This window comes from Aptenodytes patagonicus, chromosome 3, assembly GCF_965638725.1.
Source record: "Aptenodytes patagonicus chromosome 3, bAptPat1.pri.cur, whole genome shotgun sequence".
Taxonomy (NCBI): Eukaryota; Metazoa; Chordata; class Aves; order Sphenisciformes; family Spheniscidae; genus Aptenodytes; species Aptenodytes patagonicus.
This window is the reverse complement of record NC_134951.1, coordinates 2,067,251-2,079,778: the sequence shown is the minus strand read 5'-3', so window position 1 is coordinate 2,079,778 and position 12,528 is coordinate 2,067,251. Positions and strand designations below refer to the sequence as shown.

The window sequence follows — 12,528 nt, the reverse complement described above, 5'->3', positions numbered from 1 at the left end:
TCTTGCACTGGTATTTTCAAGCTCTGGATCTCACAGATTGTATTTTTCCACAGTTTTTTAAATTCATAGATCAGATAATTTCCTTCCTCCTACTAGAATAAAAAGTTATACAACCTAAGAGCTGCTGATTTCCATACAGTGTTTTAGAGGAATCTGGTATTTGTGGAAGTGAAGAAGGGAGGACTCTGGGCTGGGTTTTCTGCATCTGCCTCCGTGTGAATATGCTGACGTTAAATAGGTGGGAGTTGGGCAAATCTCAGCTTCCACAGCCTGAATTTTGGTTTAGAGTACTTCCAAAGAAGCCATCGTTGCTGTGGTCCGAGTGTGTGCCCTGCAGGCTACGGAGGATGGTCTTCCTTGGAAGTTGGCTTCATCCCTCAGTTGAGGTTGGGTTTTCCTCTACTTGTTGATCCCTGGGGATGGGGAGGAGAGCGCTTGGGTTTGCTTGGACTCAAGAGGAGGCTGAAGGTGAGCTCAGGACCTCGGGCCAGGCCACCACCAGCAGCAGCAGCTAGTGATGCTCAGAGGCTTTCCCCCAACATGTCCCTAACCTGACAGATAGCCCTAGACATGTCTTCCTCTTTGGCTACCATTTAAAAAACACAAAAGTGTTCCCATTTCTATGGTCCAGATCCCCTTACCTGCTACTTTCCTGTATCAGTGCCGTTGTCTTTTTCTCCTCTTGTGGCTTTTTTAAACCAATTTTTTCCTGCCCCGCTGGACAGTGCATTCAGTGCACACCTTCTGCCAAGGAGTTTATTTTTAGGGCAGTTTTTTTTTTTCCTGTTGGGTTTACTGGACTGATGAACCTCGTAGTAGGCACTAATTAATGGCACGGCTTTCTGTCACGCTCTCGATCCATGGGTGCACCGAGTCTGTTCCATCTGATTTTAATTAACTAAAAATCAAAGCTCCTCATTTGGGAAATTACAGATGTGGATTTTTTTGCCTCGCTCATCTTTTAAAAAGCAAATAGAGCAGATCCTGGCTGAGATCTGGGGGGTTCAGCCAGCACGGCCCTCGGGGAGGCTGCGGAGCTGTGCTGTATGGGAGAGGGATGGGGAGCCATCATGCCTGGTGCTCCATTGTGTTTTCCAGGCATCACATCAACTTCTCCATCTTGCCCTGCTCTGTCATCCTTGGTACCCACCAGGATACCCAACACGCTCTGGGAAAGGCTGCAAGTCCTCCTGGGTTGGACTTTTTGCCTTCGAGGTATTGAATTTTTAATAGAAAAGTCAAAACCCAAAGACTTTATGGGCTTCTACCATAAGAAATGAAAAATGAACGTTGGCCATAGAAATCTTGGGTTGAAAAAGAGCCCTTGGAGAGCGCGGGGCAGCACTTGGGTCCCGGCCATCATGCCCACAACCATGGAGGCCTCTCCTTTCCTTGGGGAGCGACAGTGAGCTTCTCGCAACTCAAGGCAAAATGCAATATAGTACAAAGTTTTGCGCTGGGCAAGTGGAAACAATTGTTCTGATTTTCTGTGTTCATGATGTTTCTCAACAAAATCCTGTTTTGAGTTTTTTATGTCCTGGTTTAGAAGACCCACGTGCAATATATTATTTTTCAGATATTCGTTTGCCCTTTCGGGGGGGGGGGGGGGGGGGGGAGGAAAAAGCATTTCAGCTGCAAAATTTTAAATGAAGAGCAGAATCAGACAGCTTGTATTATTTTAATTTAAAAGTACAGATTTAAGGGATGGAGAGACAGGAATGCTTGCCCTGGGTGCTATGGATGGAGCGCTATGCGATGGAGCCTGTGGGGCTGGGGCTGACTTCCTGAGATGCAGCAGATGGACATCAATGCTGGACATCTTTCTCCCTCCACCTCCACCCCCTTCGCCCCCATTTTCCTTCCCCTCCCACCCTCTGCTTTAGAGTGGCTCTGGGAGGTGTCCCCTAAGCCACCGACCCCCCTTCCCTGCGGTCCTGCCATCAGTCTATTGACACATCCTTGCTTCTCCAGCCCCTTGGAGTGCAGGTGCTCTCCTGGCCACAGGGGTTTGTTGTGTTTTGGGTAAAACATGACATGTTTTGGGTAAAACTCGATGAGTTAAGGCCTTTTTGGGGACTTTTCCCATCATGTCGTGGCTCCCACCCCACGTGGCCTCAGCGTTGCTCTGGGGAAGGTCTCTAGCCATGGCTGCTGGAGGAGGTCACAGCTCCTCTCCAACACTTGACTTTTCCCTACCTTGGATGCCTGGTTTTCTCCCTACTTTGGATGCCTGATTTTCTCCGGGTACGGGGTTTCAGGTACAGAGGTCTGGAAGTGGAGGGAGGTGAGTGCAGGATCCTGGGGATGGTTTTGCTGTGCCCCGTGCCACCAAAAATGGTGGTAGAGAAAGAGCAGGAGACCTGCCAAAGGGATGGAGGCAACTAAGGTGAATTAGGGAGGCTGGGGAAATAAAAAATAATAATGCAAAGAGGGAAAAGAGACAAAGAAAGGGGAAAACACTAGTGACCCTACACCTGTATGGGCAGGGGGCTGGCAGCACCTGCTTGCCAAAGCCATGTCCTTCAGCTTTGCTCCATGCAATGTGGTTTTGAGGCAGAGGGTCTGAGCCAGTTTTTAGGGGGGTACATATTGCACTGTCTCTTTTGGAGGAGCAGAAATAACACCCCAGATGAACCGTTTGCCTTTCTCGTGTGTGCTCTTGGCTTTGGGCTTTTATTAACAAAAAAAAAGGACTTTGTGCATTGATGTCATCTAAAATCAGAGGGGAAGATGCTCTGAATGGGTCGGCTGCCCATCCGCACGCCTCAACTTGCCCGCGTCCCCCTGGCCTGGGCTGCACCCCACTGTTTCAGCAGCTTGCCACCCCGCCATCAGCCCTTGCCTTGCCAGGGGTGTTGCTTTTCACTCTGCTCGCCTCCCACCCCCTTTTTTCCCCCCCCAGCATTGCTCCATGCCTTCCTTCCACCGTGCCGAGCCCGGGAGGAGCTGCACGCCGAGAGCAGCCTGGCCGGCAGCCCCGGACGCGGCTGAGTACCACCGGGCTGGGGGACGGGGAGAGCAGCTCTCGGTGATGCAAAATCTGTTCCCATTGCCTTGTGCTGCTGGCCATTGCTTCCAGCATCAGGGCATCCGAGCATATCATTCCTCTTCCAGTCCTGGCGTGCTTTAGCAGCATCCTCCATCCCTCACCAGCCTTGTGCCTTCCCCGTCCCTTCTAGTGCTGCAAAGAATCAGTGGCTTCTAGCCAGGAGGCTCGCGTGGCTGCAAAATAGTGAGGCTGAGCTGGAAATGTCACCTCTGCCCGTGCCAAGCTTGGCTGCACGGGGTTAGCATGGGACAAGATTGTTTTCAAAGTGACCGTGGTGTTCCCTGGCATCGCAGTGGGCATCAGGTCCTGCACCTGCTGCAGTATCGATGGTGTTGGGTGACCTGGTTATAACACACTTATCGCACGGTTCAAGTCCACTGACCTGATACTTTTGGAGTGCCGAGGACCCTGCGGCTCCTATAGACTCCAGAGGCACCCAGACATCTCCCTGGATGTCAGAAAATCGGGGCGTAATTTGAGGAATGCGTTTAAAATAGCTCCTCTCTGTGCTGCAAGAAAAAAAACCTGCTTTAATCACGTTTGCAGCAATTAGGTTCCAATTGGGGCCGTTGGCGTGCCGGGTTTTTATTGTGCGATGGGGATTTACGATGCCTGAGGCTGCCAAAGCCCACGCAGCTGGATCCCGACAGCCTCAAACGGCAGCAGCGCTGGGGCTCATGTTGCTCCCGTTGGTTTATTTTCATGTGGATCTGTCTGTCCGGCTTTATAATGAGATTATGAGCTTGGGGAACCGGGAGTTTGCTCTGCGTTTGGCTGTGTCGAGCACAGGGGATGCTTGGCCTGTGACCGATGCTCCCCGAGAGCATCAGCCTGTCGCCGGCATAGCAGAGCCACCGCTGCAATTAATGCTGGAAAAAAAGAAAATTGAGATTAATGGGTTAAGGTGCAAACCAGCGGTTTGCTTGTAATGTATTCCTCGGGTGCTCGGGATGGAAAAGCTAAAGACCTGCGTTTAAGCACATTAACTGAAGCGCTTAGCCGGGATGCGCTGACACTTTGAAGGAGTCGTGCGTCACTGGGATGTGCCGCCCCGGAGAAGGTGAGCAGGAGCTTTGAGGGATCCGTCTGCTCCCGGATCCCAGTGCTGCAAAGGCAGGAAGGAGAAGGACTCGCGCACGAGGGAGACGGTGATGGTGCATCGTTCTGCCGGTTAATCCTCCTGAATAACGGGCTTGGAGCTGGCAGATGAAACTATTTTGCTAAAGCAGGAGGAGGATCCTGCAGCCCAATTAAAGGATTAGGGCTGAAAGCCAGTGCATTGCCTCTAAGTGCATCAATTTATTAAGAGTAGGGAAAAAAAGCCGTTTCTCATGCTGTGGAACCCACCAGCTCCCGTGGGTTTGGGTGCATGGGAAGCTCTTCCATCCCTGGAAGGGATTTGGGTGTCTTCCTTGGGAGGGTGCTGCTCCTTCATGATTCAGCCATGCAGCAGTGCTGGGTGGGGGGCAGGCATCGCTTCTCGGAGGTGGTTCGGGTGGGATGAACTCTGGTTTCTGCTTGAAACAGGGGAAACTGAGACCCATGGGCATGAGGTGAGCTGCCCAAGGGGGTCCGTAGCAGGATGCAGGGGTCAGGTATTTTAGGGTTGAAGTCAGACCGTTGCTTGAGCATCCAAAACCTGTGCGTGTGTGCTCGAAACGGGGCCCGTGTTGCCTGTTGTTTTCGGGGCTGTGCCAGCAGAGACGAAGACACGACCTTTTTCAGTTGATTTATTTTCTAAAGAGAAAAGAGCCGCTGGGTGAGAGGGAAAGCAGAGGCAGAGATTACCCGATAAATCGGTGGGGGAAGCTGGCGGCCACGTCTGCAACAGCAAGCGTTGAGCAAACGCTCTTCCAAGCTCGCTCCTCTCGGAGCTGCTTTAGGAGCGATGCACGGGATGAAGGACAAAGTCAGGAAAGAGAAACACCCAAAGTGAGCTTGAAGACGGATAAAGTCCTGGCAGGACGCAGGGGTGAAGAGTTTCAAGTGACACATCTGTACGTTTTGCCAACGTGATTTCATGCTGAGTAATAAACCTTGCATCCGATGTGCTGCAAAACAGCAAATGCAATTTAGCATTCGCTTACAGACAAGTCGGGGGACCGGCTCCCTTAGTGCTGGGGTGATCAGAAATGAAGACCAGTGTCAAGAGAGATGAGCAATAAACCTCCAGCAGTCCTAGAAACCTCCAGCAGTCCTAGAAACCTCTTGGCTTGCACCTTCAGCATGCACGCCGCTGCGCTCGACGGATATTTATCCCAAGGAAACATCTCTTGCCCTCTGGGAATGGACTGACACAGGCTGGGCAGAGCTCTTTCATCAGCCTGGTGTGTTGATGCACATATACATTTGATTGATAAACGTGTATTTGCTGATGCACTTGAGGCTTTCCAGGTCCTACAGAAGGCACTGTGGGTTGAGGAGCCTTTTCCCTTGTCCTGCTGTGCAATCAAGTTCACAACTTGCTGCCATCCCTCTTAAAACCAGTTCGGGCAATTTTCTTCCTCCAGCTCCCAGCACCGCACACGTGTTTGGTCCTCGGGATTTTTCTGAGCATCCCTTTGGCTTCCCGGCAAACCCCAGGATGTTACTCCTGCCCTGCGGGGAAGCGCAGCCTGCGAGGATGGGGCTGCATCCCCCTGGACCGTGCACGTTGTCCACGAATCACCAGCTGCATCCCGGCCACAGCATCTTTCTTTATACTAACTATTAACAGTTATACAGAAAGAGCACGGCTTAATTTTCAGCTACTAGGCTGAATTTGTAGTTCTGGTACCTGGGAAAACCTTGTAAATGGTGTAAAATTAATAGAGGACCAAGTTTCAAGTCATTTTTTGGCTAGCCACAGAGAGTCTTTTTCATTTTTAATCAAAACCTGCATCGAAGTTGCCTGTGTGAGCCTGGACTGAGGATGCTTCAGGACTCCTGTGCTGTTTTGCATCCTGCACGACTGATAATTTCCTTTGCCAGTGCCAACGGGCACCGACGTGCTGTGGGTAACACCCTGCCCCTCCGGCTGTCCCCAGGAGCTTGCGTTTTCGCATTTCAGAGCAAAACATCGCTGAGGCAAAAAGCATCTGCAGTCTGAGACGTCCCTGCTTCCCCCTTGCTAAGTGATGCCCGATCAACGAAGCAGGTATCCTCTCCGTCAAGATTTAGTTCCCACTTGCTTTTTTCTGCTCTTATTCCGCCCAAACCGTGCGATTGAACAGTAATTATTGTCCTTTTTGCTAATACATCTATAGCCGCAGACGTGCCCGGCTGGGGCTTGCACTGCCAGCCTCCTGAGTCGCTCCCGGCCATGAGGATTTATTTTCAACTGCATCCTGTGGAGACGGGGATGCTGCTCTTCCCATCCTTCGCAGATAGCATCTAAGGCTAAGGGACTCTCCCAGCTTTCCCAGGGGAAAACGGTCATGGATATGGAGGAGCAAACCAAAACAGCCCTGAAACACCAGCAGCATCGTGGCTCCGATGATCCAGCCTGTGATTGCTGGCTTTATCACATCCCACTTGCCACCCGCCTTTCGCTGCTGGATTTCTCCTGAATTCCTCGGAGTAGCTGCGCGACGTGGCTAGCACCTTTCGGGGGCGTGCGAGATAAATAACAGGGCCTTCCCTCCGGGTTTTTTGGGACGTTTTTTTCCCAAAGGGATTATTCAGCAATACAGCGTGAGAGTTTCTGGCAGGGCTGGAGCTGGGCTCCTCCAGCAGCATCGCCCGCTCCGTGTCGGATGCTCTCCTCCCATCCCCAGCCCCGCTGGCTCCCGGCTGACTGGCATCCAGGATGCTCCCTGCACATCAGTGGTAGGAGCCGCTTTTTTTTCTCCAGCAGGATTTCTTTGGCACAGCCCGTTCTCCGTGAATTCCTCTCGGCAGTTATTTCTTAAAGTGTTGTCCGAAAAGTTCCAGATCAAATACTGTAGCTTGCGCTAAACTGGATATAGCGTTTCCTTTTCAAAATGTTGGTTTTGGATGCCTCTTTCTGCAGGCTTCTGCTTAAGGCGGGTTTTTCCTTCCTGCTAGCAGTAGGTTGTGATTGAATTAGTGCCTTTATTTTATAATAATTAATAATTAATTAGAAATGACTTTCTATCTTCACGGGACTGAGGGATGAAATGAAAATGCTGGAGTCTTTTGGAGCACATCATTCATTGCCTGTATGACAAGCGGTCAATATTTTGTTTATTACTGGTAATAATTCAGTAGTAAAATGATGGTTCTTTTGGCTGAAACGTCCCTTTTCCTTTGCTACAGAGAAAGCGGCTGATGATGAAGTCCAGAAGTCCGACATCTCGTCCAGCAGCCAGGGGGTGATTGAGAAGGAGTCTCTGGGACCTCTTCTTCTGGAGGTAGGTGCTAAAATGTCGTTGCTGATGCTGCCAGGCTCCCACTACTGCCCAAAGCAAAGCAGTGCACCAAGAAAGTGAAATACAGAGGAGGAAGGCAACGGGGACGTAGTTGGGATGCTCTAAGCCCAACCGTGTCCCTGGCCTAAGTTGCAGATAAACTGATCTTAGTCCTTCGCTTCAGCAAATGGTTTGGAAAGTGAGTCTTAACCGAGCTTGATGGAGCTTGGACTTGGTTAAGTCGAAGCTGTTCTGGATAGCTTCTTAATATCAGCATTAAAATACTGAGTTGCTTCTAAGTGTGGATTAAATTGAGCCCCCGTCCTCATTTGGAGGTGAGTAAGGTAATGTGGATGGATGGTTTTCAAGATATTTGAATCCTCCTGTCCTCTGAAAAATAGGGAGGAATAAGGAAGGTGCTCCACGTTTCTGTTGGTATCAGTAAATCAGAAATACTCATATCTCAGGGGGAAGGTCAGAGTTGGACCTGACGGGACCATCTTGTATGGAGAAGGTTATTATATGAGGGTTATTATGTTATATCACAGGCCCCAAAGATAACCTTCAAATCCTAAATCATTCAGCTGGTAATTTCACGGGGGGGGGTTGGGGTTGGGGCTGGGGGGGTTCCTCCCTGGGGATGGCCAGCACCATCCCGCAGCCGCCTTCTTGCATTGAAACCGCCTGGTAAAATTACACATTCAAAGACCAAAAGGAAGCAACATCTTCATCTGATTCATTTAATTGACTGTAAGAGCATAATTGCTGACGTGACACAGTCCAACGATTTACTCTGAGGTTTCTGTTGGGAGCCCAATAGCTGGGAGGTGAAATGTGGCATCGTTTTTGAGACAGAAAGCCAGCCTGGATTTCAGGATTCCTGGGGAGAGAGGCTCTCCCCTGACACGTTTTTGGCCTCTTCTGTATCTCCAAAAGAAGCTCAGAGGCCGTGGGGAGCTCTCCTGCGCTGCGCTGCATGCTTTTCCAGACCTGCTTAATCCCTCCTCGTACCACACTGGTCTCCCCTGAGCCCTGGAGTGAAGGTGTCAGAATTAATAAAACTCTGCAAGAGGTGACTCTGCAGATGGAGGAGTTAATGCAAAAGGGATGGGAAGGGGGTCGGCATCGAAGGAAGTGCCTGACTTGTGGAAAGGATGGAAAATGGGTGCTGGAAGCACATGGATGGAGCTAATGGGGAGTTGGCAGCTTGGCTAAAGAGGTGCTCAGTCTAACGGAGGCAAAAATGCAGAAGGGGCTTAGAAATCAGGCTGGGAATGGCATGTGGGTTTTGAGGAGTGCGTTGGGTGCTAAAAACAGGCATGGGAATATAAAGCAATGCAGGAGAAGGCGGCAGATCCTCAACAAAACCCCAGTATTTGGGTTACACTGGGAGAAGGCATCCTACGAGAGCAATGGCAGAGCAAAGAAAACCGTGAGAGAGAGCAGCGTCCGTACATCCACAGTAAATCCACGTATTTCGCAGTGCAGTCTTGGGAACGTGCCTTTACATCGCTTAAATGACGAACGTGGGGCCAGCCGGCTTACCAGAGCATCATTCAGCCGGAGTCAATCCCCTCGTGTCCGTGTCCGTGTTCACATGTGGGAATAGGTGGCTCGCTGCGGCCGGGAGCCCTGGAGGTAGCCAGCCCCTTGGGTGATGGGGAGCAGAGTGCCTCGGGGCGAAGCGGGGACAGCAGCGCATCGCTAATAGAAGTAGCCCTGGAAAACCTGAGGTCATCATAAAAAAAGAAATTAATTAAATCAGCTAGCTCATGACTAAAAATTACCCTCCGTGCTTGGGTCGGGTATCGATGCATCCTTTCTGCGGGAAGGAACGCAGAGGTGCGTTACTGCTCAGTCGATGCCACTTTGTAAACAACCTACCCTGTATGATTTGATTTAAAATCCACGTTTAGATTACAGTTATTATCTATTCAGGCTGAGGAATAATTTCCTAATTGGCCTCCTCGCATGTGAAGCCCGTGCGCTTGAGATGCTGACCCTGACCCGTGCCCATGCTACGGGGCATCCGTGGCTGCGTGAGGTGCTTTGAGGATGCCAAGCCCTTACCGTGCTGAGTTTATTTTCCATGTGGATTGACCGTGAGAAGCAGTTAGTGGTTTCGCTGGTCCCCAAGCAATCCGCAGCTTCCCATGCCTAAAAACATTCCCCAAATGACTTCCAGCTTCTTCTGGGTGCCCTGGGCTCAGGCAGGGTTTTCAGACCCGGAAAGGCGGAGATAAAAAGGGCTATTAAAAAGCATCTCGTTCATTTTTAGGAAGTTTTTTTTGCCTCTTGACCTGTTGTTTGGGCTTGACTTCCATAAGCAATTGTGCTGATAAGGTAATTTAATATTTAAACCATGGATAAATGCCCAGTGTTGCTGCTGGAGGAATGGGGGCTACAGGGGAAGCGTGCAAGCTGGGACGCCACCAGCTGCCGCCTCGGAGCTCCCCTGCCCCTTCCCTGCTTCCCTGGCCCCCCGAAACCAGCATCACCTGGGGAGAAGGCCCCAGGTGGGTTTACCATCCAGCCTGGGTCTGTTTTTTGGACACCCGAAGTGCAAAGGCTGGTTGTCTTGGCAACGGCTGGGAATAAGGAAAATTGCAGCCGATCTGCCAGAACCATTTTGACAAAAGATTTCTTTCTTTTTTTTTTTCCTCTCTTTTTTTAAATGCTTCCTGCTTCTTGCACTTAATGTTGCTCTACCGCAAAACCTGATTTTTAGAAACTGCATTAAATAAAGCCTGGACGCCCTCCATCAGAGTAACTCTCTGCTGGCACGGGCAAGCGGGAGGAGATGGCGATGCCGCGGGTACCAATTTTTGGGCATCACGAGTTTCTCCTGTCCCCGCACCACCTCCCACTCCGGGATATGGCCAGATCTAGTTGCAGGATCGCGGTCCACCAGAGCTTGCTGTTGATGAGCAGGAAAGGGAGGAATTAGACTCCAGGAAAGCCAAATCCTGCCTGGATGAAACGTTTTAGGTGATGCATGCTTGGAAGACTGCAAATCAGCAATCGGCCTTTTCAAGGGCTCCTTACAAAAGCACTGGGCTCTGCAGCTCTGAGCTTATTTTGTAGCACCAGAAAGCGTTACTCCCCCGTACCACGGCAGTGAATTAAAAACCTCGTTAAAATAAGCAGAAGATCTCCCCGTGTTGTATGATTGGGTCTGGGTCACGCTTGTCCTCCTCTGTTTGATTACAGGGCTGAATTTGCCACTTGCATTCTAAATGCATGAAACAAACCTGTTATTCTGCAAGATGCAAAGGCTCTGTCATTCTTGGGCTGTAATTAAGCAAATCGGGCATATGCTTAATTTCAGCGGCTTGCCAGATTAGAGCCTTCCTGACCGCTCTGGCCCTTGGAAGAGGATTGTTTCTCCCCGGCTGGCACCATTCTTAGTGGCAGGGGCGTCCTTAGCAGAGGAGGTTGCAGACCAGAGATATGGATTTGATGGATGGACTGTTTGATGGATAAGGAATTGGTTGCATGGTCACATCTGGAGAGCAGTGGTCAACGGCTCAATTTCCAGACGGAGATCAGTGATGAGTGGCGTCCCTCAGGGGTCCGTACTGGGACCGGTACTGCTTAGTATCTTCATCAACGACATAGACAGTGGGATCAAGTGCACCCTCAGCAAGTTTGCAGATGACACCAAGCTGAGTGGTGCGGTCGACACACCAGAGGGACGGGATGCCATCCAGAGGGACCTGGACAAGCTGGAGAAGTGGGCCCGTGTGAACCTCATGAGGTTCAACAAGGCCAAATGCAAGGTCCTGCCCCTGGGTCAGGGCAACCCCCGGTATCAATCCAGGCTGGGGGATGAAGGGATGGAGAGCAGCCCTGCCAAGAAGGACTTGGGGGGACTGGTGGGTGAAAAGCTGGACATGAGCCGGCAATGTGCGCTCACAGCCCAGAAGGCCAATCGTACCCTGGGCTGCACCACCAGCAGCACGGCCAGCAGGTCGAGGGAGGGGATTCTGCCCCTCTGCTCTGCTCTGCTGAGACCCCCCCTGCAGCACTGCCTCCAGCTCTGGGGTCCTCAGCACGGGAAAGACACGGACCTGTTGGAGCGGGTCCAGAGGAGGGACACGAAGATGATCAGGGGGATGGAACACCTCTGCTATGGAGAAAGGCTGAGAGAGTTGGGGTTGTTCACCCCGGAGAAGAGAAGGCTTTGGGGAGACCTTATTGCAGCCTGTCAGTACTTAAAGGGGGCTTATGAGAAAGATGGGGACAGACATTTTAGCAGGGCCTGTAGCGACAGGACAAGGGGGAATGGCTTTAAACTGAAAGAGGGGAGATTGAGACTAGATAGAAGGAAGAAATTGTTTACGCTGAGGGTGGTGAGACACTGGCCCAGGTTGCCCAGAGAGGTGGTGGATGCCCCATCCCTGGAAACATTCCAGGTCAGGCTGGACGGGGCTCTGAGCAACCCGATCTAGTTGCAGATGTCCCTGCTCATTGCAGGGGGGTTGGACTAGATGACCTTTAGAGGTCCCTTCCCACCCAAACCATTCTGTGATTCTGTGTGTTTAAGCAAACGTGCTGTTATTTGTTCACTGCTATAATATAGAGTGGGGATGAAGCCAAGGTGCAAGAGGCAGAGGAAGGTTGCCCATGGTCATGGAGCATCCTGACCACTGCCCACACGCTGCCCGGGTTTATTCCCCTTACAGGCATTGGACGGCTTCTTCTTCGTTGTGAACCGCGAAGGGAGGATCGTCTTCGTCTCTGAGAACGTGACCAGCTACCTGGGTTATAACCAGGAGGAGCTCATGAACACCAGTGTCTACAGCATCCTGCACGTGGGGGATCACGCTGAGTTCGTCAAGAACTTGTTGCCGAAGTCTCTAGGTAAGAAAACCCTTGAGGTGGGGATTTTTATCAGCTGGTGCTTGGAGAGCACTGTCGAAAATGCCGTTGCATCTTCAGTGATGCTGGCCTTATGTTGTTTTTTATATCTATTATTTATATATATTATTATTTTTTGTATTGTTTACTGTGAAATTCAGAGATATACCCAAGCCAGGTAATAATCCGTAAACCTTTACCTAGTGACATACATCCTACCAGTGAGACATCAATATTAGATTTTTGAATAAACAGCTGGTGGATGACAAT

The 12,528-nt window shown here is 50.8% G+C and overlaps 1 protein-coding gene across 7 annotated transcripts in view; it reads left to right on the top strand.

Moving 5' to 3' along the window:
- The window catches only part of NCOA1 (nuclear receptor coactivator 1), a 188,489-nt gene that overhangs the window by 142,209 nt on the left and 33,752 nt on the right, over nucleotides 1-12,528 (top strand). For all 7 annotated transcript variants that reach the window (XM_076332528.1, XM_076332531.1, XM_076332527.1 and 4 more), the window contains 2 exons: nucleotides 7,307-7,401; nucleotides 12,084-12,261. In XM_076332528.1, the coding sequence (XP_076188643.1) occupies nucleotides 7,307-7,401; nucleotides 12,084-12,261 (273 nt within the window). The remainder of the gene's footprint in view (nucleotides 1-7,306; nucleotides 7,402-12,083; nucleotides 12,262-12,528) is intronic.